This window comes from Myotis yumanensis, unplaced genomic scaffold, assembly GCF_028538775.1.
Source record: "Myotis yumanensis isolate MYYU_CA2020_CCGP unplaced genomic scaffold, mMyoYum1.0.hap1 SCAF_13, whole genome shotgun sequence".
NCBI lineage: Eukaryota > Metazoa > Chordata > Mammalia > Chiroptera > Vespertilionidae > Myotis > Myotis yumanensis.
In genome coordinates, this window is record NW_027223764.1 from 3,121,520 (window position 1) to 3,149,516 (window position 27,997).

At 60.3% G+C, this 27,997-nt stretch overlaps 1 protein-coding gene across 3 annotated transcripts in view; it reads left to right on the plus strand.

The window, feature by feature from the left end:
* PTPRE (protein tyrosine phosphatase receptor type E) overlaps window positions 1-27,997 on the plus strand; it is a 94,850-nt gene that overhangs the window by 60,879 nt on the left and 5,974 nt on the right. The window contains exons 3-16 of one of the 3 annotated variants that reach the window (XM_070432094.1): window positions 3,488-3,606; window positions 7,017-7,113; window positions 7,791-7,864; window positions 10,142-10,278; window positions 13,997-14,087; window positions 16,844-16,920; window positions 17,721-17,757; window positions 18,170-18,267; window positions 22,810-22,929; window positions 24,486-24,649; window positions 25,321-25,456; window positions 25,782-25,931; window positions 26,233-26,326; window positions 27,245-27,321. In XM_070432094.1, the coding sequence (XP_070288195.1) occupies window positions 3,495-3,606; window positions 7,017-7,113; window positions 7,791-7,864; window positions 10,142-10,278; window positions 13,997-14,087; window positions 16,844-16,920; window positions 17,721-17,757; window positions 18,170-18,267; window positions 22,810-22,929; window positions 24,486-24,649; window positions 25,321-25,456; window positions 25,782-25,931; window positions 26,233-26,326; window positions 27,245-27,321 (1,464 nt within the window). In that variant the 5' untranslated portion in view covers window positions 3,488-3,494. Of the gene's footprint in view, window positions 1-3,487; window positions 3,607-7,016; window positions 7,114-7,586; window positions 7,720-7,790; window positions 7,865-10,141; window positions 10,279-13,996; window positions 14,088-16,843; window positions 16,921-17,720; window positions 17,758-18,169; window positions 18,268-22,809; window positions 22,930-24,485; window positions 24,650-25,320; window positions 25,457-25,781; window positions 25,932-26,232; window positions 26,327-27,244; window positions 27,322-27,997 lie in introns of those variants that run through there. The other 2 variants (XM_070432091.1, XM_070432093.1) reach the window with 2 other exon arrangements.

Consider the following 27,997-nt stretch of genomic DNA (forward strand, 5'->3'; position numbering starts at 1 on the left):
GGAACATTTGTCCACAGAAAGACTGGGACCCAAGTTCATAGAAGCTTTGCTCATAATGAAAAAACAGCAGCAACCCAGGTGCGTACCCGGAGGAGAGAGTGGACGGGCAGTGGTGGCCACGCAAAGGGCAGCCCTCAGCACCGGGAGGTCGGTCCCGAGGACCCGGCATCAGGCTGCTCTCCCTCCTGCTCCGACGTGTAGGTGACACACGTCACAGGTGGCTTCGAGGCCAGGACAGGGAGCAGGACTTGGAGCGGAAGCCTTGAATTCCCAGGGATACCGTGGGCTCACCAGCCAGCCCGTCACATACATCACCCTCAGACGCTTCCAGAAAGGAGCAGTGGACGTTCTCAGCCACCTTTCCAGATACAGAGAAGCCAGGCGCAGCGCTCACCTGCGGGCAGGTAGGGAGGCGGGTGCCGACGGCAGGTGGCCTCTCTGGACACAGGAGCAGCCACAGAGGAACCTCACCCGCACCTGCCCCCTGCAGTGGCCACCGTCGTTCCTCTCCGCCACCTCCGAAGGTCACTGTGGCCGGCAGCCCCGGGAGAGGCCTGGGAGCAGGAGCACCGTGTGCCTGGCCCTGCCTCTGCCCTGCACGCGGCTGCACCACCCCCGAGCCCAGCGGGAGGGCAGCGTGCTGGGCTCCGGGCCGCTGGCTCCCCGCGTGGCCCCGCTGAGCTGGGGGGCCAGGAAGACAGGGTTCCCGCCGTCAGCTTCTGGTCCCTTCATTCCCAAGCAGGAGCCCCCACCCTGGGAGACTGGAGACCCTGTGATCGGCCTGTCGTCCTGCCAGCCCTCATGCCCTCCTGCCGCTCCCCAGGCCCGGCCACCTCACCTGGGCTTTTCTCCCTCCTGCCTCTGCCCTTCCCGGGGTGCCCTTCCTGGTCCATGTCCCCTCGGGTCACAGTGACCCCTGGGATGTGCGTCCCTCTCTCCGCCCTACGAGACCGTCCTCTGGTTAGTGACCTACAGGCCTCTCTGACTCCTGCTGGCAAACTCCGCGGAAGCAGAAATAAGACCGGTCCTGTCTGTCCTTGTCCCTGGGCCCCTCACTGGCCTGGCCGGGGGGCTGTGTGGGCCTCAGTTTGCATTGTCTCGAAGCCACCTGGTGACATGTGTCACCTACACGCCTGGGCGGGAGGGAGAGCAGCCCGATGCCGCGTCCTTGGGTCCAACCTCGGCTGCTCGCCGCAGGGGACAGAGTGGGAGGACCGGGCGCTTGTTGGGCCGCAAGCTTCCCTGCGGCACTCGGGCCATCACTCTCCAGCTGATGGGGCGCCTGCAGGGAGCCTGCCCAGGATGGGCGTCCGCACCAGAGATGGGGAGTCACCGGGCCCCCAGGACACCTGGAACCAGGCCACGACCAGCCCCAGGGTAGCTGCCCACCAACGAGTATTAAAAAGGCATCGGATGGGCCCGGCTGGTGTGGCTCCGTGGTTGAGCATCAACCTATGAACCAGGAGGTCAGGGTTCGAGTCCCGGTCAGGGCACAGGCCCGGGTTGAGGGCTCCATCCCCAGTGTGGGGCCTGCAGGAGGCAGCCGATCAATGATTCTCTCTCATCATTGAGGTTTCTATCTCTCTCTCTCCCTCTCCCTTCCTCTCTGATATCAGTAAGAATAAGTTTATTTTAAAATTCACCGAATGGAATACAAAGGCAATTCTAATCAGAACGGGAGCTGCCTGGCTTTTGCTGGGAGCAAAAGGAACGTCCGCTTTGTTGCAAATAAACTGTTTTGGTCTTCTCGGTTCTGGAGATCCGATGTATTTTATGCCCCAGCGGCACGTAGGGGTTGTAAGGGCCCGGTAAACTGATTCAATAAAATGGTGAGCATTCAGCATGGAGTCCACTGCTACCCACGCGCTATTTTTGTCCTGATTCCTATCTGTGCTTATCAGGCGGCTGGTGAGCGCCCTTTGCGGGTGAATGTCCAGGGCCTGACAAGTTGGTTGGTCTGGCAACATAATTGCTCTGGGAAAGAGACTTGGATGGTGGGCAGGTCTGAAGTCTGCAAGGTGTAGTGCCCTCTGCTGGCCGTCCCAGGAAAATCACTCAGTGTTAGATGCCTGATAAGACCTTTGGGTCAAGAGCGTTGGCCTCCTCTTCGACTGGTCAACATTAGGGGAGGGGTCTTTTCAAATGAATGCACGCGACTAGGAATTCTGCATCTACGAGTTGTGTTAAGCCAATGAATACTCCGTACCTACTCAATTCCTCTGTAATTTACTCAAACATATTAAAAGTATTGTAGCCCAGCCGGCCGGTGTGGCTCAGTGGTTGAGTGTCGACCTATGAACCAGGAGATCATGGTTTGATTCCCGGTCAGGGCACATGCCTGGGTTGCGGGCTTGATCCCCAGTAGAGGGCGTGCAGGAGGCAGCTGATCAGTGATTCTCTCTCATCGTGGATGTTTCTATCTCTCCCTCTCCCTCTCCCTCTCCTTTCCTCTCTGAAATCAATAATATATATATATATTAGCCATATTCAATAGCATATTTTTTTTAAAAAATATATTTTATTGATTTTTTACAGAGAGGAAGGGAGAGGGATAGAGAGCTAGAAACATCGATGAGAGAGAAACATCGATCAGCTGCCTCCTGCACACCTCCTACTGGGGACATGCCCGAAACCCAGGTACTTGCCCTTGACCGGAATCGAACCTGGGACCTTTTAGTCCACAGGCTGACGCTCTATCCACTGAGCCAAACCGGTTAGGACTTAGCAGATTTTTTAAATACAGTGAGAGGACTGGGCTGGGCTTTCAAATGATGAATCGGGCTCTGGAGTTGGGGGGAAGGTGGCCTGTTGGCACAGCTCTAGAGGGAGACAGCAAGGCCTGCTCTCAGACTAAGAGCCGGGGTGCAGGCTGTGGTGTGGCCGGGGGACAGCAGAGGGGACCCCGTGCAGGTGGCCTGGCCCCCAGCTGAGACACGGCTGTCTCCCCGCCTCCTTTCTGAGCCGGTGGTTCTCCCGCAGGGGCTGGTCTGCCCTGGGCCGACCTCTGCGAACTAGAACTACTCGACCGTGTCACGGAGGCACAGCGCCGTGTGCCTAGCTGTCAGCAGACGATAGTCACCCGGAATCGAGAAGGAACGGGGACAGCCTCTGGGGTCTGGGAAGCGGCCTCTCAGAGCCCTGGATCTCGTGGTGTTTGGGGAGTTTCTCCTTCCTGGGCCCCTCCCTCTCCCCCTGAGCAGACACACAGACACACAGACACACAGACACACAGACACAAAAGGAAATTAATCCGGACGACAGGATCCTGAGGGCCTGGGAGGGTTCCCGGGGTTGCCAACCTGGCTCGTCCGGGGGAGGGATTCCTGGCCACGTGCAGAACAGACTGTGCCCCTGTGGTTCAGGGACCCCTCCCCCCAGCTCAGACTGATGCATCAATGCTGCCGAAGCACCCGCTGTCACCCGACCCAGCCCACCCGTGTCCCCCTGGGGGAGGGGTGTCCCCTGAGCCAGTCCCTGCCTCTTCCAGGTTCGCCATGGAGCCCTTCTGCCCGCTCCTGCTGGCGGGTTTTAGCCTGCGGCTCGCCAAGGCTTTCACGGTCAACGAGAGCACCCCAGCGGACAGCAACTGGACCTCCACAACCTCAGGTAAGGGCCCTCCGCCCCTTCCCGGCTGCCCCCACCCCCACCCCACAGCCACCCGCCAGCCAGGAGCTCGCAGGGCCCTCCAGGGGCCAGCCTGGCTGAGAGGGGAGGAGGGAGGAGGGCTGGCTGGTGTGAGGGGTGAGGGGTGAGGGGTGAGGTGCTTTGGGCATGGACGCCTAGAAAGGCAGGCTGCCTGGGACAGCCGGTGGTTCATTCATTGCCTGGAGCCCAGCCCAGGGCTCAAGGAGGCAGCAAATAGAGGGAGGCAGGAGACTCCCTGTGGGAGCCCATTCAGACCAACCCCAGCCAGAGCAAACACCTGGGTCCTTAAACACGGACACAACAGTGGGATGAAAAAAGACTTGTTAATATTTTTAGATAAGATATGGGTATACCGTTAGGATTGTTTTTAAAAATAAGAACCCTTACCTTTTAGAGACTCATGTTAAAGTATTTACAAATGATAGGATGTCTAGGAATGACTTGAAAAAGAGTAAGTGGCAGGGGGGGCGGGGGGATAGGAGGTGGGTGGGGCTACAGATGAGCATGCTCAGCCTTTTCCTGAAAAGAAGGCTGGGCGGCCCATGGGTTCATTATTCTATTCTCTCGCCTATTTTAAAAAAATATATTTTTATTGCTTTCAGAGAGAGAGAGGGAGAGAGAGAAACATCAGTGATGAGAATCATCAGTCAGCTGCCTCCTGCACGCCCCCTACTGGGGATCGAGCCAGCAGCCCCAGCATGTGCCCTGACCCAGAATGGAACAGTGACCGCCTGGTTCATAGGTCGATGCTCAACCACTGAGCCACACCAGCCAGGCTCCGGTCCCTAACTTCCCATTCCCAGGACCAGATTCTATGTAAGACATACACTTTGCAGGTGCTCATGTGCACAAAATGTGCATGAGCACCACACACACCTGAATTTGGGGAGAAGGCTGCTCCAGGGTGACCATGTAGCCCCGCCCCTGTCTGAGCCACACCCGATGGAAATGAAGCAGACACTGGCTTCGGCATTTCCTCTCAGCCTCCCTCTCGGGAGCAAGTCCTGCAGGGACGGCCTAGCCTCCAGAGGTTTTTCCTGGCCCGTTTGTTTTTCCAAGTTGTATTTGGGTTGAATCATTTCCAATGTTTAAAAATCAGATAACTTTACAGGAAAATGTAGATTTTTCTTCTTTTGCAAAATTGGAAGAAGTGGGCGCTCGGGCCGCTCTCCGCTTGGCCCCCGTGGGCTGGGCTGAGAGGCGTCCGGCAGGCCCGCCCACTGGTGCTCCTGCCGACCTCTGCCCCCAAAGAGGCCGCCTGGCACACAGCAGACACCCCGAGGGGGACCGCCCGCCCCGTGCGCCGCCTCTGAGCCTGTGCGCAGCCCCCTTCCGGGCCCCGGTCAGCCCCGTCCTGGAGGGCGAGCTATGGGATCGCCGCGTCTGTAAACCAGCCTTCACTCGCAGCGTGAGGGTGCAGGCTGGACCCGGAGCCCCTGCCAGAGCCCCGGGGTGAGCTGTCTGGGGTCCAGGTGCCTCCTGAAGCTTCGAGGCAAGCTCATCCTCAGCCAGGGCCACCGCCCTTGGACCCTGAACCCTGAACCCGCCCTTGGGTCACTGCCCAGGAAGAAGCTGGGCCGGGCAGCCTGGCCCCTGGGCGGTGAGAAGTGGCCCTTGTGCGGCAGCGAGGGGAGTGGCCCTGCCAGGGCCCTGGGGCTGCCACCTGGGGCGGAGATGGAGCCCAGTCCCAGGAGCAGCTCCTCCCCAGGGCTGGGCCAGCTCCGCCCCTCGGCCTGAGGCTGCAGCATGACACTGGCCAGAAGGGGGCGGCATTGGCACAGCCTGGAACCGGGATGTGTCCTAGGAGGGCCAGGTTGATGGTGGCTGCGCCGCCTCCTCACAGACCAGCTGTCCTCCAAGCGGTGCTGCATCCAACAGTCACTCCGGGAGGCATGGTTTTGTCATTTATGAGAAATAGAGGCCTTGGCCACTCCAGGGGCCGGGTCAGGAACTGGTTGGGTGGCCTGCACCCAGGAGCTTACAACCCAGGGGCTGAGACGCAGGTCATGACCTTCAGCCTGCCCAGGGAGGGGTGCAGGGTGAGGGGGGCTGCAGGGCTGGGGAGCCCCCCTGGGCTCAGGGTCGTGCTTGGTGCTTCTGTGATCTCAGAGTGGTAGCAGCCCAGGTTGCCTTGGAGGGGAAGGCCATCCCCCCCAGGTCTGTCCGCTGCAGGAGAAGGGGGTCTGTTCCTGGAGGCACCAGACAGAGCCCCTTGGGACCTACAGGAGGGAATCCCAGTGGGCTTCCTGGGTGAGGGGGCCTTTGATGTATTCTTGGAGGGCAGGGACATTTCCGTGAGGAGGGACCACATGGCCGCTGGGGAGGCAGGAGCTACGTCAGAACATTGGGGAGCAGGTGGGGACTGAAGCTGACAGCCAGGTCCCGAGACTCTTGGAATTGGGGCTTATGGGACAGGTCCTGGCTGTGCTGGGTCTGGGGGCAGGACCTTCTAGTTGGGGAAGGCGAAGCTGGTGGATGGAAGGATAGACAAGGAAGAGGAGGGTCATGCCTGGAGGCCAGCTTTCCCCAGGGCAGGGGACCTGGAGCTCGGGGCTCGGGGGGTGGGGTCACGGGGTGGCTGCGGGCTCTGACCCTGGGCCCTGAAGTCCCACCAGAGGCCCTGGAGCCCCTCAGTGCGACCTGGGCCGGAGCAGCGGGTGGTGGCACCGTCACCCTCTCTACCTCCCCTTTAGGGGGACAGGCAGGCGCCCTGGATCCCCAAAAAATGGCCACATGTGGGTCTGTGGGGTGGGGGTGGGGGACTCGGCGTGGTGTCTTCACCGCCCTCACCAGGGGACCTCGAATGAGTCACTTCTCCTTAGTGTCAACACTGCCACGTGTGAAGGGGGGGGCCTTCGCGGCTGCGTGGACAGGGAGGGGCTGCTGCACGTGTGAAGGGGGGCCTTCGCGGCTGCGTGGACAGGGAGTGGGTTGCTGCGCGTGTGGAGTGGGGGGCTGTGCGCGGGAAGAAGGGCTCACGGAGGAGGGTTTATAAGCTGTAAAGTGCGGTTCCGCCCGGGAAGACGGTCCATGGGGAGGGACTGCATTACAGGCTGTAGTAGAGTGTGGTTCTGGCATTGGGGGGGCGGGAGGGGGGTACTTGGCGAACCGTAGGTGGGGCTGGGGTGTCTGAGAGGAAGGGCTGATGGGAGGCAGGGGGAGCTAATTTGTAAATGGTAGTTCGTTCCAGGTCTGGCTGATGGGAGGCAACTTTGCAAACTGTAAAGCAAGGCCGTGTCTCTGGGAGGAAGGCTGGGGGGAGGCTGTAACCTGTAGAGCGCAATCTGGGGTTGGGACTGCCCCGCCCCCCTCGGTGGAGTCCTCATCCGAGTCTGGGTCCTGACCCCCCCACACCCCCCACCCCCCCGCAGAGCCTCAGGCCCCAGGCGCCCAGCCGCTGCTGGCCTGGCTGCTGCTGCCCCTGTTGCTCCTGCTGCTCCTGCTGCTCCTGGCCGTCTACTTCCTCAGGTAGGAGTGTCCCTCCCCCAACCCCACCCGTCTCTCCTCCCTCCTTCTCCCCCTGTGTCCCTCCTTCCCGAGTCCCCTCCTCCCCCCGTGTCCCTCCCTGTGTCCCTCCCCCCCGTGTCCCTCCCCGTGTCCCCCCCCGTGTCCCCCCCCGTGTCCCTCCCCCCGTGTCCCTTCCTCCCGTGTCCCCCCCCGTGTCCCTCCCGCCCCCGTGTCCCTCCTCCCTCTGTCCCTCCCCCCCCCCCGTGTCCCTTCCTCCCGTGTCCCTCCCTCTGTCCCTCCTCCGTCCCTGTGTCCCTCCCCCCCCGTGTCCCTCCCCCGTGTCCCCCCCGTGTCCCTCCCCCCCGTGTCCCTCCCCCCCCGTGTCCCTCCCCCGTGTCCCTCCCTCTGTCCCTCCTCCGTCCCTGTGTCCCTCCCCCCACCCCCCGTGTCCCTCCCCCGTGTCCCTCCCCGTGTCCCTCCCCCCGCGGGGCCGCCCCGTCGGCGCGCAGGAGGAAATGAGCGCCCGGGGCTTCGCGGAGACGGGGCGTGGGGCCCGGAGGCAGAGGGCAGCGGGCAGAGGGACAGCGGGGCCATGAGCTCGCGGAGCAGCTTCTCGCGGCTCACCTGGTGGGTGCGCCTCGGGCTGTGGGCTGGGCGCCGCCCCGGCCCCAGCGGAAACCTAACCCTCTGTCTCCCAGGTTCAGGAAGCACCGGAAGGCCACCGTCAGCGCCGGCGACAGGAAGATGCCCAACGGGATCCTGGAGGAGCAAGGTACGCCCGCCGCGCCCCGCGGGGTCTGACGTGCGGGGTCCCCTGCACAGACACATGGGGTCCCCTGCGCCCACACGCGGGGGTCCCTTCAGCCAGGATCCGATGCCCCGACACGCCCAGGGGGGTCTGATGCGCCCACACGCGGGGGACTGTGGTCTCCATACGCGGACAAGCCGGGGTTCAGGGTCCGATGCATTGACATGCCGAGCCCGGGGCTCCCTCTCCGCAGCGCGCTCGCTCCCCGGCACCTGGGACGCCCCTGCCCACCCGCGGATGGCACATCTCCCCTCCCCTCCCCTCCCCTCCCCTCCCCTCCCCTCCCCTCCCCTCCCCTCCCCTGTCCCCTCCTCTCCTCTCGGGCGCCGATGGCACATCTCTCCTCTCCTCTCGGTGGGAAGCAAACCTTCGGAAGGTGTGGGCTGCGGCTCCTGAGACACGGTCCCCACCCGTCGCCCTCCGGGGGCTGCACGCGTGTTTCAGGGCGTCCCCCGCAGTCCTGCCCAGGGGCGGCTCCGGCTCCGAGCTGAGCGCTACGCTCCGAGGGGCTCCTGGCGGCGCGCTGCGGGGGGATGGGGGCAGCAGGGGGTGTCTAACCCGAAGGATGGGGGCCTGGGGGCGTGTCCCACCTCCCTCGGCCCCGGTTGGGTTCCTCACGGTAAATGCTGCCCAGAGGCACGTCGCTTGTCTGGCCACACCTCGAGGTGCCGAGAAAGGCGTGAGGCCTCGCGTGGGTGACCTGGGCGCCCTCACTCACCGGCGGCGGAAGTTCTGTGGTTTGGGGAGCCAGCGCGCTGCCTGTCAGGCTTGAGAGGGGATTGCGAAAGCGCCCCCTCCTCCCCGCAGCCCCCGGGTAACAACAGGAGCATCCGCAGCCAGGACCTGGCCAGGGAGCAGGGCTAGTGGCCGGGGAGTGACCCTGGGGGTGATAACCTGGCCTCTGCGCCACCTTCCTGACCCCCCCGCCCCCCGCCCGCCCGAGGGAGGACGGTGTGGAGGGAGGAGGGTGTGGGGGGCAGGCTCCTTCCGCAGCCTGGGTGTTGGGAACAGCCTGGGGCAGGCCTTGGCTGGGTGCAGAGCAGCTGCCCTGCAGGCGGGCAGGTAGGGACAGGCCCTGAGCCAGCGAGACAACGAGGTTGCCAGGGTGACCCTGTCCAGATGGCCCCCCCAGAAAGAGGTGGCCCCTAATGAGTACTTGCTGTCTCACTCCGAATTGTGGGTGCCCTTCGCCCATCACCCCTCTCCTCTTTCTTTTTTTAAAATACAGTTTTATCGAACTCAGAGAGGAAGGGAGAGGGAGAGAGAAACATCAGTGATGAGACAATCACTGATCGGCTGCCTCCTGCACGCCCCACACTGGGGATCCAGCCAAAACCCAGGCCTGTGTCCTGACGGGGAATCAAACCGTGACCTCCTGGTCCCCAGGTTGATGCTCAACCACTGAGCCACGCCGGCCGGCACCCGTCTCCTTTTCAATGCCCCTTGCCTAGCCCCCACCTCCCTCCAAAAAACACAAAACCCGCCCTAGCCAGTTTGGCTCAGTGGATAGAGCGTCGGCAGACTGAAGGGTTCCAGGTTCGAATTCTGGACATGGGCACATACCTGTGTGGTGGGCTCGATCCCCAATAGGGGGTGTGTAGGAGGAAGCCGATCCATGAGTCTCTTTCATCATTGACGTTTCTCACTCTCCCTTTCCCTTCCTCTCTGAGATCAATAAACATATATTAAAAAAACAAATAAAAAACTTGGAGCTCTGGGGGTTTGACCCAGCAGGACTGTGTGTTACCAACAGGACTGAGGACGGGCGTAGCCTGCTGATTCCCAGTCGGTGCTGAGCTTGCTTCCAGAACCCAGGACCTCTCTCCTCTCTTCCCCGGCCTGGAGGCTGCAGGGGGAGGCTGCCCCGATCTTTCGATCTTTCGTGGAAGGGGCAGGGGCTGGAGGGAAAGCGAGATGGATGGGGGCGGGGGGGGGGGGCGGTGAGGAGTGCGGGGGGGGGGGGGGGCGCTGGGAAGAGAAGGCGTCTATGGTTTCTGAGAGCAGGTCAAGGGGACCCTGCCCCTCATAAGGGGTGCAGGTGTCCTATAGGACTCGGACTCTGCCTTCAGCTGCTCAGGCCCGCTGGGCCCAGGCCATGAGGTCTGAGAGGAATATGGTCCCTCCAGCTGGGGCTGCTCAGGAATGCTGTCAGTCAGTCTGGTTGATGAATCACCCCCACCCCCACCCCCACCCCCATCCCCGAGTCCTGCTGAATGGCCTGTGTTTCTTTTGATCCCACAGAGCAGCAAAGAGTGATGCTTCTCAGCAGGTCCCCTTCGGGGCCCAAGAAGTACTTCCCCATCCCGGTGGGGCGGCTGGAGGAGGAGATCCGGGCCCGCTCGGCCGACGACTGCAAGATGTTCCGCGAGGAGTTCCACGTGAGTGGAGGGCCCTCCGTCTGGCCCCGCGGGCAGGACTGGGAAACCACCAGGTTTACCGTTAACATCCCACAGGCTCAGAACTCCTGCCTCCATTAGGACACCGCCCCCCAAGACTGGCTGGGCACCCCTCTCCTTTTCCGTGCCCCCCCTGACGCCCGTTCCTCATTGATGACACGAGACGTACAGGGAGGGGTGGGTGAAGTCTCCTTCTGGCCCAAACGCTCGGGTGCCACACTCCAAAACCAGGAGACAGGGACACTGTGGTCACGATGCTGTGGAGGACCAGGCCCGAGAGGCCACCCTGTAATCGTTTCCCAATGAAAGCCGGGGGTATTAACCAGTGTCACCCCAATAAATGCAATTGTTTTAAAAAAGAAAGCCATGGACACGGGGTGCCCGGGCATCTAGTAGTGGTGGGAACTGTGCCCTGAGCCGGCATCACAGGCCAGTTAAACCTGTGGGACCACCTCGAGGGACAGCTCTGCCCCAACAGCTTTTTTAAGAAAATATTTTTTATTGATTTCAGAGAGGAAGGGAGAGGGAGAGAGAGAGAGAGAAGCATCCATGATGAGAGAGAATCATGGATCGGCTGCCTCCTGCACACCCCACACTGGGGATGGAGCCCGCAACCTGGGCATGTGCTGTGACTTCCTGTTTCATAGGTTGATGCTCAACCACTGAGCCACGCTGGCTGGGTGTTAAATTTGTGTTTAGTGTCCTATGAATTGAGAACCGAATAGACAGCTGGCTAGATAGGTAGATAGATGATAGGTAGGTAGGTAGGTAGGTAGGTTGGTAGATGAATGTAGGATGGGCAAAAAGAGAGACACTCGCGGGTGTTGGATTTTGCTCTTCAGTGTTTAACCCTTGAGTTTTATGTTCTGCATCTTCCACGTGCACATGGCCACAGGCGGCGCGTGGAGTGTGAAATGGGATGGGTTCCTCGCAGGGCGGCTGCCTTGCCTGGGCCCTGGCTGTCGGGCCCCGGCCCTGGCGCATCAGTCAGTGTCCGCGAGGCCAGCTCCATCCTCTGTGGAGGGGTGCGCAGGGGGCCTGGGTGACCTCCAGCTCCCACGTGAGGCTGAGACAGGGACTGCGTGCACAGCGCAGCGTTGTGCAATTGTTACATCGAAAGATGACGCGGCTGTCCACACAGAAGCCACAGGAGGGTGTGGGAAGGTGATGACACATTTCGATGTACTTTCCCTATTTTTTAGCCCAAGTATCATCTGCACTTATCTTGCTTCCTTTTCATTGTTTCCCCGTGTGTCCCCTTTTTGGAGAAATTGGGTCATATTGGAAAATAGCTCCAAGCAGAATTGTGTTGCAAACTCTCAGACCGATTAGAGAAGTTAGTTCTGCATTCTCAAAATAACTCTCCGAGTTCCTAGTGACCAGGCCGGTCCCTTCCTCCCTGTCCGTCCCCCTGCTCTGTTTCTCCCTGTCGTGACTGGTGTGGGGCTCTGAGTCACGCCCCACAGGCCCTGCCCCCACCTCAGGTACATGGGACTGTGGAGGAGAAGGTCAGGCAGGTGAAGCCCCTGCCCCAGGGGCAGAAATGAAGGAGCCACCAAAACAAAACACTCAGCAAAAGTAACATTTTAATGCAACTTTACAAATAACAAAGTGAAGGCCATAATGGAGGCAGAACGGAACAGACACTTGTAGGCAACAATGTTCCCTGTTGCTCCAGGCTCCCATGGGGCTTGTCACCACACTGTCACTGATCCACTGATGTGTCCTTACTTAAACTTTTCATTTTATCATTATGGATTCTTTGCATTTATTTTGATTTTTTAGATATTGCATTTGCATATTATTTTGAATCTCGAGGCTTGGGGGAGCCCCTTTCAATTTTGCTCCTTTCAATTTTGCCTCGCTCTCCTGGACCCTGCCCCGCCCTGCCATCGGCAGCCTTCCCAGGGGGGTCCCTCTGCCCAGCGAAGGGCAGGTCGGCAGAGAGCAGAGGGGAGAGCGCTGGGCTTGAGTCCAGTGCCGTGGGTCCTGGTCCTGGCTCAGGGGAGCCTGGCCAGGCTGCTTGACCCCAGGGTGCTCTCCTCTCCAGTGAGGGACGGCCGTGCCCTCAGCCCGTCCCTGCCTCATCCCTCCGCTAAGAGCCGCGGGGCCGCCAGACCAGCCCCCTCTTGGCTCTGCAGATAGAATAGCTTGGGTGGGCTCTGCCCCTCTTCTTCCTCTGTTCTCCTCCACTGCCCTGAGCTTCTCTCCCAAACACTGTGAAAGGGAGGCAGTTGGTCTCAGAGGAGGGGATCCCAGTGAGTTTGGGCGCGTGTGTATTGCAGAGCTGAGCTGAGCTGAGGATAAAGAGGAGCCAGGTGCTGGGACCGGTTCAGTAGGCTGAGGGGGGCATGGAGGCTGCCAGCAGCCCGCCTGAGACCTGCCCAGGTCTGCCTCTGACCAGCCTGGAGGTCATCTCTGCCTCGGTTTCCTCATCTGGGAAATGTGGGCACCACCGGCCCCCATGGGGTATTAGTATGCCACCTGTAAAAGGGTGAGGCGTGCCCCGCAGGGCCCAGTGTGCACACGAGGTGTCTGGGGGGCCTTCCAGGCCTGCGGCCCCTGCCCCGCAACAGGAGGACGCTGTCCTCGCCAAGTCTGTGCGGACCCAGAGGAAGGCCCTGCAGGTGAGCGCCCTCCGGGCCAGGAAGCCCCCTCCGGACGCTCTTCCCAGCGCCTCTGTCCCGGCGGGGGCTGGGCCTGACCCAGCCGTCCTGTTGTAGAAGGCACAGGAGGTGCCCCACCCCCCCGGAGAGGTCCGGGCACGGGACACCAGCCCGCCCCGTCGCCTGGGCTCGCTGGGAAGCCCACCCCTGGCTCCTTGTCTGTTTCCTCAACTTGCTGGCACCTGCCCAGCACTGTGAGCGCACACTGGCTCACGCGCTCATTCATAGAAACGAAATCTCACCCCAAACAAACAAACCCTCTTCTGCCAGTTACACAATCGGACAATGAATCACAAGGTGCTATGGAGCAAGTGCTCCGTGCACGGCTCACGCCCGGCGCTGTGGGCTGACCCGGGTCTGGCACAGCCTCCACTGCTCTCCCGGTTCCCCTGCGCCACCCGAGCCGCTGGCGAGGGGAGGCCCGGGCGGGTGGAGGGCAGGCAGGGTGCGGGGCAGCTCAGCGCAGGTGGGCGGGCCGGTGGTCCTTCCCCAGCTGGAACCTGGCTCGGTGGTAGGTCGTTTCTCTCGCCCCAGCGACGCTCGGTGCCGCCCACTGAGCTGCAGCTTCAGTCTCTCTCCACCTGGGGCGCCAGGCCACATGCTGGGTGTCAGCCAGGGGCATCCTGGCCAGCCAGGCCCCTCCTGCCGTCCCCACCCGCCCCTGCAGCCGCCTCACCTTCCGAGGAAGGCGGAGGCTTCTCAGGGCTTTTTTTCCCTTCTTTTTAATTTACTATGTTGAATAGACTCTTTTAGAGCAGTTTTAGGTTTACAGAATATTGGTCAGGAAGTGGCAGGTGCTGGCACACAGTTCCCAACGACCAAGCCATTGCTTTAGCGCTACGTGGAGCCGATACTGATCTGTCACAATTGATGAGCCAGTAGTGACTTGTTACGATTGATGAGCCGATGGTGATCTGCTGCAATTGATGAGGTGACAGGCAGTGGTGGGATCAGAGACCTGTCTCCCAGGGAAGCTGACAGAACTCCGTGCTAGGATTCGTCACACTGAGTGTCACTGCTGTGTTCCCTTCCAGTCGCTGCCGTCCGGACACATGCAAGGAACGTTTGAACAGGCCAATAAAGAAGAAAACAGAGACAAGAACAGATACCCCAACATCCTTCCCAGTAAGATTTTACTGTTTTTGCATGGTCGGTGGCGTTCTGACTAAACTCAGAATCCCCTGCAGCTCGCGGTGACAGTGCGTGTCACTCTGAGTGACATGACGATCCAGGTGCTGGGAGATCAGAGCCCGTGACAGCGCAGCTGCTGGGAGCTCGCACCTGGCCTCCGGGCACCCGGCCTCCGGGCACCTGTACGTGTGCCTCCCGGGCACAGGCAGCCTGCGTGGACGAGGGTCTGGCCGCGGAGCCTGTGCTGAATGAGACCTGGGCTGCCCAGGCGCCTAGAGGGGGCCGCCTGCACTGGCGGGCAGGGCCCCTCCTGCTGGATCAGATCCTGAGCCCCAGCCAGGGCGGTGGGTGGCCCCGTGCACCTCCCACCGTTGCACTCAGTGCTTGGCCACCAGCAGCAAGTCCCCTGGACCAAGGGCCAAAAGGACAAACGAGAAACATGTAGGGCTCTGGCAGTGTTGTCGGAAGGCTCCCAGTAAACCTGGTTTTCAGCCGACAGCTAGGGACCGCCACCGGCTAGAGAGTGTGGGCTCCAGGAGGTGCAGGGCAGGGGGGGGTCACACATCTGTGCAGAGGCATCAATGGCTGGGCCATGCCCCTGGGTGACCTTCACAGCCAGCCTCGCTGCCAAGACAAACCCCCACAGCCACACCCCCGCACACATACCCCACATACACACTCCCCTCACGCAGAACATTCCCGGTCAGCCCCCTCTGGACTCTGCTTGCACCGTAGGCCGGAACCTCCCAGGCAGGTGGCCCGTCCAGCCCAGGTCTGCGTGGGTCCTGCTTACCTTCCTCTCTGGGGCAGACCTGAAGGCTGAGATTGGGGTCTGTGGTTCCAAACCCCAGATCCAAATGCCCACTTGTCCAGAGATGCAGTAGTCCTCTCCTCGGAAAGCCTGGTAGGGTCACCCCAAAAGTTCTCCTAAGTACACCTACATGTGCCAGTACTGGGGCCCAGAGAACACGCTGTCACATGGTAGGGTCGCACATTCTGCCGTCCTGTTTCTGTGTGGTGGTGGGCAGGCCCACGCTGGCCTCTGAGATTCCTTCCCACATCTGTCCCTCTGTGGTCACCATGGGGCCCGGGTCTGTCCTTGGCAGAGTCTGATACGGTAGCTGGGAGGACTCTGCTGGGTCTGATACGGTAGCTGGGAGGACTCTGCTGGGTCTGATACGGTAGCTGGGAGGACTCTGGGGGTCTGAGACTGTAGCTGGGAGGACTCTGGGGGTCTGAGACTGTAGCTGGGAGGACTCTGGGGGTCTGAGACTGTAGCTGGGAGGACTCTGGGGGTCTGAGACTGTAGCTGGGAGGACTCTGGGGGTCTGAGACTGTAGCTGGGAGGACTCTGGGGGTCTGAGACTGTAGCTGGGAGGACTCTGCAGAGTCTGATACTGTAGCTGGGAGGACTCTGGGGGTCTGAGACTGTAGCTGGGAGGACTCTGGGGGTCTGAGACTGTAGCTGGGAGGACTCTGGGGGTCTGAGACTGTAGCTGGGAGGACTCTGCAGGGTATGAGACTGTAGCTGGGAGGACTCTGGGGGGTCTGATACGGTAGCTGGGAGGACTCTGGGGGTCTGAGACTGTAGCTGGGAGGACTCTGGGGGTCTGAGACTGTCGCTGGGAGGACTCTGGGGGTCTGAGACTGTAGCTGGGAGGACTCTGCAGAGTCTGATACTGTAGCTGGGAGGACTCTGGGGGTCTGAGACTGTAGCTGGGAGGACTCTGCAGGGTATGAGACTGTAGCTGGGAGGACTCTGGGGGTCTGAGACTGTAGCTGGGAGGACTCTGCAGGGTATGAGACTGTAGCTGGGAGGACTCTGGGGGGTCTGATACGGTAGCTGGGAGGACTCTGGGGGTCTGAGACTGTAGCTGGGAGGACTCTGCGGGGTCTGATACGGTAGCTGGGAGGACTCTGCGGGGTCTGAGACTGTAGCTGGGAGGACTCTGCGGGGTCTGAGACTGTAGCTGGGAGGACTCTGGGGGTCTGAGACTAGCTGGGAGGACTCTGGGGGTCTGATACTGTAGCTGGGAGGACTCTGGGGGTCTGAGACTGTAGCTGGGAGGACTCTGGGGGTCTGAGACTGTAGCTGGGAGGACTCTGCGGGGTCTGAGACTGTAGCTGGGAGGACTCTGCGGGGTCTGAGACTGTAGCTGGGAGGACTCTGCGGGGTCTGAGACTGTAGCTGGGAGGACTCTGGGGGTCTGAGACTGTAGCTGGGAGGACTCTGCTGGGTATGAGACTGTAGCTGGGAGGACTCTGGGGGGTCTGATACGGTAGCTGGGAGGACTCTGCTGGGTATGAGACTGTAGCTGGGAGGACTCTGCGGGGTCTGATACGGTAGCTGGGAGGACTCTGCTGGGTATGAGACTGTAGCTGGGAGGACTCTGCGGGGTCTGATACGGTAGCTGGGAGGACTCTGCTGGGTCTGAGACTGTAGCTGGGAGGACTCTGCAGAGTCTGATACGGTAGCTGGGAGGACTCTGCAGAGTCTGATACTGTAGCTGGGAGGACTCTGCAGAGTCTGATACTGTAGGTGGGAGGACTCTGCTGGTTCTGAGACTGTAGCTGGGAGGACTCTGCTGGGTCTGAGACTGTAGCTGGGAGGACTCTGCTGGGTCTGATACGGTAGCTGGGAGGACTTTGCTGGGTATGAGACTGTAGCTGGGAGGACTCTGCAGGGTCTGATACGGTAGATGGCAGATGTGATTTCCTTCTCCTGATATCATGTGTTTTTTTAAAAACAGATGATCATTCCCGGGTGATTTTGAGCCAGGTGGATGGAACGCCCTGTTCGGACTATATTAATGCTTCATACATAGATGTAAGTCCTCCATGTCCCTGTCCCCGGCCCAGCACCACCACCTGGGGCTCTGAGTCACCGGTGGGTGCTTTCTTCTGGGTATGGGAACATAAACTGTCACAACTTCCGGGCAGTGTGGCCACAGCACAGAGAGCATGGGATCATCCACACCTTTCGAATTAGTATCTGTGCTTCATTTTTAAGAAACATAGGTCCCGGCCTGGCCGGTGTGGCTCAGTGGATAGAGTGTCGGCCTGCAGACCAAAGGGTCCCAGGTTTGATTCCAGTCAAGGGCATGTACCTTGGTTGCAGGCTCCTCTCTGGCCTGGGGCCTGGTCAGGGTTCATGCAAGAGGCAACCAATTGATGTGTTTTTCTCACATCGACGTTTCTGTCTTTCCCACTCTTCCACTCTCTCTAAAAATCAATGGAAAAATATCCTCGGGTGAGGATTACCAAAAAGAAAAAAAGAATCAAAAAGAAACATAGATACCAAGGGTGTTCATTAAGGCTTTGTTTATATAACTGATAAAATAGAGCAGGAGGGACTGGTTAAATAAATGATGGTAAAGCCACACACAATGGATTATTATGAATCTATTTTAATTGAACCTTAAAAGATCATTTAATATAAGTTATAAAATTGTCATAAGAATACAATATAAGAGAATTTATATGCATAAACCAATTAAATATATATATATATATCTATCTGTGTCTACCCATGTGTGTGTCTTAAAAGGTATTCCCAGAAAATAAAGACTAGAGAAGGACATACAAAGATAATTTTGAGACATTATAAATCTGATTTTATGTTTCTAGGGTTACAAGGAGAAGAATAAATTCATAGCAGCTCAAGGTAAGCTTGTTGTTGTTACTCTCTTATCACACACACACTCACACTCACACACCACATCCGGGTGCGATACTGAGACTAAAACACTGAGTGGCCACAAACCACTTGGACCCGTAGCTGCAGACCAGCTCTCATTTTGATAGGTGACTGCCTGTGACTGTCACCTGCCCGGATCCAGGGATTCCACCCCTGAGGGGAGCAGGGAGTGTGGAGGGATGGAATGGGCAGGCGGGGACCTGCTGGCCCCTCCCAGCCCCACGGGTTCTGGAATTCTGTCGGGTGTGAACTGGATCCACCAGCCCTTTTGTGCCTCAGAGAATCGGGGGAGCAGCCGTCAGGGGCCCAGGCAGTGCCTGGGGCTGGGGCCCACCGGCCTTCTGTCTTGCCTGACTTTGGGATCCTCCTCCGAGTGCAGGCCCTAAGCAGGAAACAGTTAATGACTTCTGGAGGATGATCTGGGAGCAGAAGTCTGCGACCATCGTCATGTTGACGAACCTGAAAGAAAGGAAAGAGGTGAGCCTGGCCTCTGAGAAAGAATACTTTCTTTTTGCTGCTGTTGACGGGGGTGGGGGGGTGGGGGGGTGGGGGGGGTACCACTTCCTCTTCCTGTTTCTCTCCCTTCTCACTGCAGAAGGAAATTTAAAAAGCGCCCCCTGGCTCACAGCATCTTTATCTTGAAATAAATACTCTCTGTTCCCAGTAGCTGTGGATGTAGGAAATGTCCAACCCTGTAGAGAATTCCTATGAGCGCATCTGACCCAAACTGATGCCCGTTGCCAGGAAGCGAAACCTCCATGGACTGAGAAATGCTCCTGAGAAGGGCAGCTCCGCAGCTTGTCTCATACATTAGTCAAAGGAGGGGCTTAAGGAGGGTCCGTGAAATCCACTGGTGGTAGATTCAGGGCGCGGGAGAAAGCAACGCGGGAAACCTCTGGGGTTAAATACGAAGTAAGATGGAGAGGCACACCCGTCGTTCACATTGCTGGGTATAGGATAGTAGCCCGGCCGGCGCGGCTCAGTGGTTGAGCATTGACCTGTGAACCAGGAGGTCGCGGTTAGATTGCCGGTCAGGACACAGGCCCGGGTTGTGGGCTAGATCCCCAGTGGGGGGCGTGCAGGAGGCAGCTGATGGATGATTCTCATCATTGATGTTTCAATGTCTCCCTCTCCCTTTGTCTCTCTGAAGTAATAATAATAATAATAGTAATGATAATAATAATAAACATTTACAGCACATAGAGATGGTATTCAGGGGACCAGGTAACAGTGAGGGGCCCTGTGGTCTCTGCTCTGGTGGGAGGTTGTGCCCTGGGGGGTCTGGGAAAGGGACCACTGCGCCTTCCAAAGGTTTGTTTTATTAAACTCAAAAAGACAATAGACAGGCTCAGTTCAGGGTAAACACCGACCGTGTCCAGGAAGCTCCCTGCCTGGGATGTGACTACCCACCGTGGCCCGCGTTTCGGTGGGAACTTTATGCTGGTCCTACCTGGTCACTTTCCGAGTTTGTGGGGTCCTGCAGGCTGGCCTCCCCGAGCCGGCGGGGTTAGTCTGTGGCCCTTTCCTCCCCGTCGCTCGCTGTTCTAGACGACGGTGCTAGATGGGAGGGTTTTCTTTTTCCGCCAGGGTCCTCCCCGGCCGGCAGGGCAGCTCTAACTCCCTGATGGGGGCAGTGGGTTTTAGCATTTTGATTTTTATTCTGTTGCTCATGTCATGTGTGGGCCTCACACTAAAGCAAAAATGACCTCCTGCTTCTTAGCCAGACTAGAGAAACGCATTTGAAAATTAAGATATGTATTTGCTGTTGTTGTTCATCCTCACCCAGGGATATTTTTCCATTGGTTTTTAGAGAGAGATTGGAAGGGAGAGGGAGAGACAGAGAGAAACATCGATGTGAGCCAAACTGGCGAGGGCAAGACATATAGAATGAATGCTGAGTCATCATTCTAACATACGCAATTAGCTGTTTCTAATTCAAAAAGTAATGTGCATTGTAAGAACTCAAAACCTCTGTAAAGACTTAAGTTAAATGAGCCCTAGCCAGTGTGGCTCAGTGGATAGAGCACCAGTCTGCAGACTGAAGAGCCCCAGGTTCAGTTCTAGTCAAGGGCACGGGCCTCGCTTGGAGGCTCAGTCCCTGCCCTGCTTGGGTGTGTGTGGGGAGCAACCAATCCATGTGTCTCTCTCACATGGACGTTTCTCTCTCTGTGTCTCTCCCTCTCCCTTCCACTCTCTCTAAATAGCAATGGAAAAATATCCTCAGGTGAGGATTAACCAAAAAAATAATAATGATGATGACAATTAATTTAAACAGATTCCTTCCTTACGTGTGGCAAATGCCAGCTCATGCCTCCCGGACAGTGCAGGGTTGTGTGCAGTGACCCGGCTGCACATCGGCCTCCTGCAGCTTATTCCACCGGGAGGGCTGGCACCAAACAGAAAGCAACAAATGGAGACGGTCAGGAGGCGGCATAAAGCATAATGGGGCGTGAAGGGGACAGTGGTGCCCGAGGGCCTGGCCGGGCTGGGCCTGTACATCCCACATACCAGGGTGCAGAAATGCAGGCCAGCTTCACGGCTCCCAGCCTTCTCTGTAGCCCCTGTGGGGAAGCCAGCTGATTAGTTCCTGGCAGAAAGGGGGGGCGGGGTGAAGTGGAACAGCCCCTGGGGGCAAGGCCAGGACACCAGCACAGCTCACCTGGGGGATGGTGCTGATGCTGGAGGGAGTTTTACCAACTCCAGCCAGAGAAGCAGCCACAGCAGGCAGCATGTTTGGGGAACCAGGAGCCACCTCCCGCCCCGGCCCCCAGTGGCCACGCGGGGCAGGGCGGCTAGAAACGCATCCAGGAGCCGGCTTGGGGCACGAGGGCCTGCCGAGGGCCGACGGGCTTGTCTTGTAGGAAGTGAACTCACTTCCAGAATGGAGGCGGCGTTGGGAGCTGGAGGGAGACTTGTTGGAGGTGGGGAAACCTTCTAGCATATTCTAGCCTGAGGGCCGAGGCAAAGGTGGCGGAAGCAGTGGAAAGGAAGGGGCAGATCCAGGCCTGGGGCCCGAGGAGCTGATCCCTGCCCTGCCGTTCCTCCATCACCTCACTCACTGCAGGGGGCTAGGAGCCCAGGCAGTTTGGCTAAGGCCGGGGGTGGGGGGGGTGGGGGGGAGGGCTGCCCTTTGAGATGGCACTCAGCTGGCACTGGGGGGGGGGGGGGGGGGGAGGGGCAGGGACAGGCAGGGCTGGCCCAGAGTCATTGCAGCCCGAGGCCCTGTCTCTGATCCACAGGAGATAGCCTCCAGCCACGGTTTCCGGTTGGGGTGGGGACCGGACCTGACCGGGCTGGGCAGGGCCACCTTTCTCTGTGTGCGTCCTGGAGTGACTGCAGGAGGCTCCCAGGGACACTTAGCTGCCCCCCCCCTCCCCCCCCCCCCCGCCCCCGCTCTGAGCAGATGCTGTGGCAGGAGCCTGGCGTCCCCTGGGCCCAGCTTGCTGGGGGCGGGGTGGTTTAAAAGCTGGGGGGGGGGGGGTCCTGAGAGCAGCCCCCACCGCCCGCAGGCGGTCATTTCCTCTCTGTGTCACCCTGAGCCTCCTCCTGGGTGTCTCCGTGTCAGTGACTCGGACAGGCCTGCCTGGGTGTCCATGTCCCCGCTGCACAGGAACTCATCTCTCAACCGAGTTCCCTTTTTCTTGCGGCTTCCACTTCTGCGGTGGCCCCGCATCCACGCCCCGGCCCAGGGCTGCGAAACAGCTGCTGCCCCCTCCTGAGCTGCCATGGAGGGAGGGCCGGCATCAGGGTGGCTTAGGAGGCCGCGGTGTGAACCTCACGGGAGCCTGGGGGCAGGCGCCGCCCAAGGGCCCAGGGACGGCCTCTCCCTCCAAGAAGCTCGGCGGGTCCCAGGGGCCCAGGAGGCTGAGCCGGGCCCAATCCAGGGCCTTGGGGGCTGGCTTCTCCCGGCCGCTTCGGGGACACCCCCGGCCGGATGTGGGAGGGACGTTGTCCCGTGGGTGTCATAACACAGACACGGCTCTGGTAAACACCAGGGGCCTCTGAGAGGTGATGATTCCTCATGCGGCCCCCGCTGGCCACCCCCGGGCCGTTCCCGGGACAGGCTGTCCCTGCTCAGGAGGCTGCGACTCCAGAGGTGGTGCTGCCGGACCTGCGCCCCTCGTGGGTCCTGCTTGGGCCTGACCGCTGGGTGGGTGCCGGTGCCCAGGCTGCCTCCTCCAGGAGCTGTGTGAGGCCTTGTAGCTGGGAGGGAGGGAGGGACGGATGGGCCTCTTAGCCACGTGGCCAGGCCCTGGGTGGCCATCAGCCCTGTCCTCAGGGAACGGCATGAAGTGACCAGCCCCTCCCCTCCGCTGCAGCCCCATTCCTCAGCCAGCAGAGCTGGGCAGGGCCCCGTGCTGCACGTGGGAACAGTTTGGGGGCACAGTCCCAGGGGTTGGGTCCGGACCCGAGGCCTGGGGGCCCCTGTGGCAGGTTCCCGGCCCTGCAGGGCATGGGCTCAGCAAGAGGGCTCAGTAGACGGTGGCCTGGTGAATGGATGAATGCGTCTGGGCATGGGCGTCAGCAGGGCCCAGTTACAGGCTCAAGGCTGCTCTGAGCAGCTGCCTGGCCTCAGTTTCCCCGTTATAAGCAGACACTTCCCCATGTTCTTCTTTAAAATTTTACTTACTGATTTGAGAGAGAGCGAGAGAGATCATTTGTTGTTCCACTTGTTTATTCATTGATTGCCTGTGTGCGCCCTGACCCCGGATCAAACTCACAACCTTGGTTTGTCAGGACGGTGCTCCAACCCCCTGAGCCGCCCAGCCAGGGCCTGCCCTGCTCCTTCCCGCTGCAGGAAGCTGCCAGTCTGTTCTCCTAGGTCCCGGGCAGGGCTGGCGGGGAGCAGAGACGCTGCCCAGAAAAGTGGTGACATGGAAGGTGCTGCCGGTCAGCCTCACCTGGGAGCAGGTCCGAGGCCGGAGTGGGCGTGGCCACTGCCAGCGCTGGGGTTTGAGGTGTTGAGACTCTGGGAGCCGGTGAAGGCGCCCACGGGCCTGTGTCTTTCAATCCCTGCAGGAGAAGTGCTTTCAGTACTGGCCGGACCAGGGCTGCTGGACCTACGGACACATCCGCGTGTGCGTGGAGGACTGCGTGGTGCTGGTGGACTACACCGTCCGCAAGTTCTGCATCCAGTCGGTAAGCGGGAGGGCAGGCGGCTCTCCGCGGGGGTGTCCAGAGCACAGGGGCCTGTGATTCCTAACAGACAGAGCTTCACCCACCCCGCCCCGCCCCGCCCCCAGCTCTGTCCCCGCCCCCAGTTCTGCCCCCGCCCCCAGTTCTGCCCTCACCCCCAGCTCTGCCCCCAGCTCTGTCCCCGCCCCCAGCTCTGCCCCCAGCTCTGCCCCCACCCCCAGCTCTGCCCCCACCCGCAGCTCTGCCCCCAGCTCTGTCTCCGCCCCCAGCTCTGCTCCCAGCTCTGCCCCCAGCTCTGCTCTGCTGCCCATTCACTAGCATTGCAGTGGCGCCTGCTGAGTGGGTCTGAGGCCCGAGGACTTGCCGGTGGGGACAGGACAGGGACAGATGGGGGTCAGTGGGCTGAGCATGGGAGTCGACCAAGGACCAGGACCACCCAGTGCTGGGCCCTCCTGGCTCCCAGGGCCATTCTGGTCGGGGGAAGCGAGTCTGGCGGAGGGGATCGGTGGGCCCCCATAGTAACAGTGCCCTTTCACTCACTGGGATCCCGCAGCGCGAGTTTTTTTAACGGTTTCAAAATTACAGCTGAAACTTCCTCATTCGTTTTCACACTTACTCCCTGCTAGCTGTGCCCTGACAGGTTTTAAGGCGTCTCAACAAAGACTCCTGCATGTGTGCAGGGCAGATGAAATAGTTAGAGATGTAGACACAGGCCGTGATGTCAGGAACGGAAGGTGGGTGGGTGGTGCACACACTTAGGTCACAACATAGGAGTCTGAGCTTCTAGAAGCCACAGCACAGAAAGGGAAGGTGGGCTTTGTCATTCTTGCTGCCCTCTCATGCCCCCCTCCCAGACACACACCCACAAATACACACACACAAATACACACCCACAAATACACACACACACTCACATACACACACCTGACACACACACAGATACACAAATACATACACCCCCAGACACACACACAGATACACACAGACAGATACACATACACACACCTGACACACACACACAGATACACACACACAAATACATACACCCCCAGACACACACACAGATACACACACACAAATACATACACCCCCAGACACACACAGATACACATACACACACCTGACACACACACACAGATACACACACACAAATACACATATACACACCTGACACACACATACAAATACACATCCCCCCAGACACACACTCGCTACATAGACACAGACACACACACACATGCACATACAGATACACGTGCACACATATTCATGGGCACATGCACGTGCACACACACGCACAGGTACACTGTGGTCCGGGCAAGCTCCTAGGCCCTGGGTGACAGCATGCATGGGGGAGCCTGAGCAGCTAGGAGCCTCCTCCCAGGCCCACAGCGTCACTGTTTCCTCCCCTGAGGCCCTGGGGAGCGGAGGGCTGCGCTGGGGGCACTTACCCAGGCCCCCGGCAGAGGCAGCCCCCTGCTGGCCTCGGGGTCCCTGAGTCCTGGACCAACTCCAGGGGTGGGGGTGGCTGTCCCACGCACATCCCCCTGTCCCCACAGCAGCTCTCCGATGGCTGCAGGGCCCCGCGGCTCCTGTGCCAACTGCACTTCACCAGCTGGCCCGACTTCGGGGTGCCCTTCACCCCCATTGGGATGCTCAAGTTCCTGAAGAAGGTGAAGACGCTCAACCCCGCACACGCTGGGCCCATCGTGGTACACTGCAGGTGCGTCCGGACCGGGGGCGGCTCGTGGGGGACTCAGCCAGCGAGCACCGGTATCGGGGGGCACAGGGGCAGGCGGGCGATGTGAGTACCAGCGCGGGCACAGGGCAGCAGCCCAGGGCCCCCCACCCCAAGCATTCCGTGGTAGCACAGCCCTGTCCCCCCTGGCACGTGAGGGGGACCCCAGTATCTACCACCGACAAGCCGAGAGTTCAGGGCTGATAGTGGGGATGGAGCCTGCAACCCGGGCCTGTGCCCTGACCAGGAATCGAACCGTGACCTCCTGGTTCATAGGTCGACGCTCAACCCCTGAGCCACGCCGGCCGGGCACAGTGTGACAGCTTTTTAAAAGCCAGTTACACCAGTTGTGACGAGAAGACAACACCTGGTAACAGAGGAAAATTTATCTGAACAACCTCAGGCGAGGCTGCCCGCAGCAGCTCTTCCTGATAAGCCCTGGACAGTTTCTAGATAAATTTTACTAGGATCACGGCGCCCTCTGGTGGCCTCGCCGTAGACTTGCTCTTCTGTAACCCTGAGGAGGTTGGGTGAAGTATTGAGGTGCCAGCCTCCCCGTGTCCCTCTGTCCTGGTGGGCAGGCGTGTTCTGAGGCCCTGTCATTTGCTTCGGGGGGATCGTGGCTCACGGTGCGGCCTCTTCCTTTGTCTCCGCAGCGCGGGCGTGGGCCGGACAGGCACCTTCATCGTCATCGATGCCATGATGGACATGATGTACGCGGAGCAGAAGGTGGATGTCTTCGAGTTCGTGGCGAGAATCCGCAATCAGCGCCCTCAGATGGTGCAGACGGACGTGAGTCCCGCCTGCCCTGGCCCCGCCCTCCCCTCCCCAGCCCTCCCCACCACACCCCACCCCACCCCAGGCCCTGGTCTGAGCTTTACAAAGCCACCCAGCCACCTCTGCAGCCCTGGCGCAGGCTCTCCCCCGGAGGCGCGTGGGGGACAGTGCCCGGGGGGGACCCTGCTCAGTAACGTGATCTTTACTCAAGGCCCTAAGTGGTCACTATCAACAGCCATTAACCTCACTTTTGTCCCAACCTCCTCCTGTGCCTGGAGCGGCTGAGCCCCTCGCTCGGGCGGGGGCTGCGGGGGACTCCAGGCCGCCCGTTGGTCCGCAGGTGCAGTACACGTTCATCTACCAGGCCCTGCTGGAGTACTACCTCTACGGGGACACGGAGCTGGACGTGGCCTCCCTGGAGAAGCACCTGCAGACGCTGCAGGGCACCGCCACCCACTTCGACAAGATCGGGCTGGAGGAGGAGTTCAGGGTGAGCGCCCCGGCTCCAAGGAGGGGGCGGCGTACAGGAAGCTGCCTCCCCGATGACCCCAGAAAAGGCGAGGGGGTAGGGAGGGAGGGCTGGCCCTCCGTGACTCTCGGGAGGACTCATGTGGGGCTCTCAGAGCGGGGCGTCGGCCGGGCGGGCAGGGAGAGTGTCCGCATACATTTACTGCCCGAGGCCCCGAGGGGTCTGGAGATGGAGGCGGGCCCTGGTGCCCTGTAGCAGGAAGCTGAGGGTGGACCAAGAGCGTCGGCGTGTAACTGCGTGGCCGGGTCCTTTGCGGCTGCAGAAATTGACGAATGTCCGGATCATGAAGGAGAACATGCGGACAGGCAACCTGCCGGCGAACATGAAGAAGGCCCGAGTCATCCAGATCATCCCGTGTACGCAGCCGGGCCCCTGGGGTGGGGTGGGGTGGGGGGCGGGCGGTCCCTGAGGCTTCAGGCCCTGAGGGTTCACGACCACCCACCTCTGTTACCCAGGGTCCAGGGCAAGGCCCCCTCTGGGCCTAGGGCTCCCCCGCCCCCACCAGGAAGAGAACACCCACTGACAGGCCTGTGTGCCCGGGACAGACGTGGGTGCAGAGCTGGGGGAGGGGCATGACTCAGGCCTCCCGGTTCTGCATTCCATGGGTCTTCCCCAGCCTGGGCGAGGCCTGGCACCCCGTTACCCAGAGCAGGAGTGCTGGCCCCCCAGGCCAGGCCGCAGACCCGAGGAGCTCAGCGGAGACCTTCCAGGGAAAGGGCCAGACGCTGGCCTGCCCGGTCTTGGGTGAGGGAGGGCGGAGGAATGGACCTCAGTGATCGGAGGGACCTAGGGGCTGGGCCGCCTTGAGCAGAGGGAGTGTCCGTCCTTCAGACACCTCCCCGGGACCCGGCCCGGACACCAGCAGGTGCAGACAGACTTGCTAGAGGCCACCCTGCGCAGGAAGTGCGTGGCAACTGTCCGGGCTCAGATTGCCCAGCCTCGGACTCGAGTCCTTGTGGCCGGGACGTCCCCGCCGGCTTCTCTGGGCTGCCCACCTGCCCACCTGCCCACCTGCCCACCTGCCTTTCGCCCCTGAAACGCAGTGTCTGTCATGCTCATAGTTTGATATGAATTCTCTCCGTTCATGACGCATGAAACCCATCGCTGGGTTGTTTTCCTGATGACACCCCCTCCCGCGGCCCCGTTCACCCACCTGTTCGATAGTCAACCCTCTGAGGGGTCGGCTGGCAGCCACTTTGTTAGTGAGTTTTCCGTGGGGAGCTGGCGGGCGGGCGGGACGGCGTCTCCCTCACCAAGGACTTGCCGCCCTGCAGATGACTTCAACCGCGTGATCCTGTCCATGAAGAGGGGCCAGGAGTACACGGACTACATCAACGCGTCCTTCATCGACGTAAGTGCCGCCCCGCTGCGCTGCGGAGGGAGACCCCTCCTCAGACCCAAGAGGAACTCGCCGTCACCATCAGAGAGGCTGGGCCTGCCTCCCCAACCCAAACCTTTCACGGGAATTCCTTGTTGGAAAGAGTGAATAATGAGCTGGGAGGAGAGAGGAGATGGGCGCACTGCCCCACAGCTCAGCGTTTTCTCGTTCTGCTTTAAATGTGGAGCAATTTCTCTTTCCCGCCTGTGTCACCACCGGTTGTCCTGGTGCTTCTGGACTCGCTCCTGCATTTTCTCAGACTCATTCGTGCAGGACAGTGCGGTGGGCGGGCAGCTCGGGCCCAGTCTGGCCGGGATGTCTGCTTGCAGAAGGGAAAACTGTGCCGAAGGCCCCTCGGGCCCGCGCGGAGGAACTGCGATGTGAGCCACTTCCTCTAACGCTACGCCCGGGTTCTTTGCACAACCGCGATGCTAACTTAACCGTAGCCCCTGGCGGCGTGTCGGGTCAGAGCCCCCAGGTGCCTCCCAGGTGGCTGCAGCGCGTGGCAGGGCTCGTCGCCTTTCCGCCGCCTCATCCTCCATTCCCGCCAGCAGGTGCCAGGGCTCCAGGGCTCCCCATCCCTCCCAGCTCTTACTACTGTCTGTCCTTTCCATTAAAGCCGTGAGTGGCGGGGCGTGGGCGCCATGCA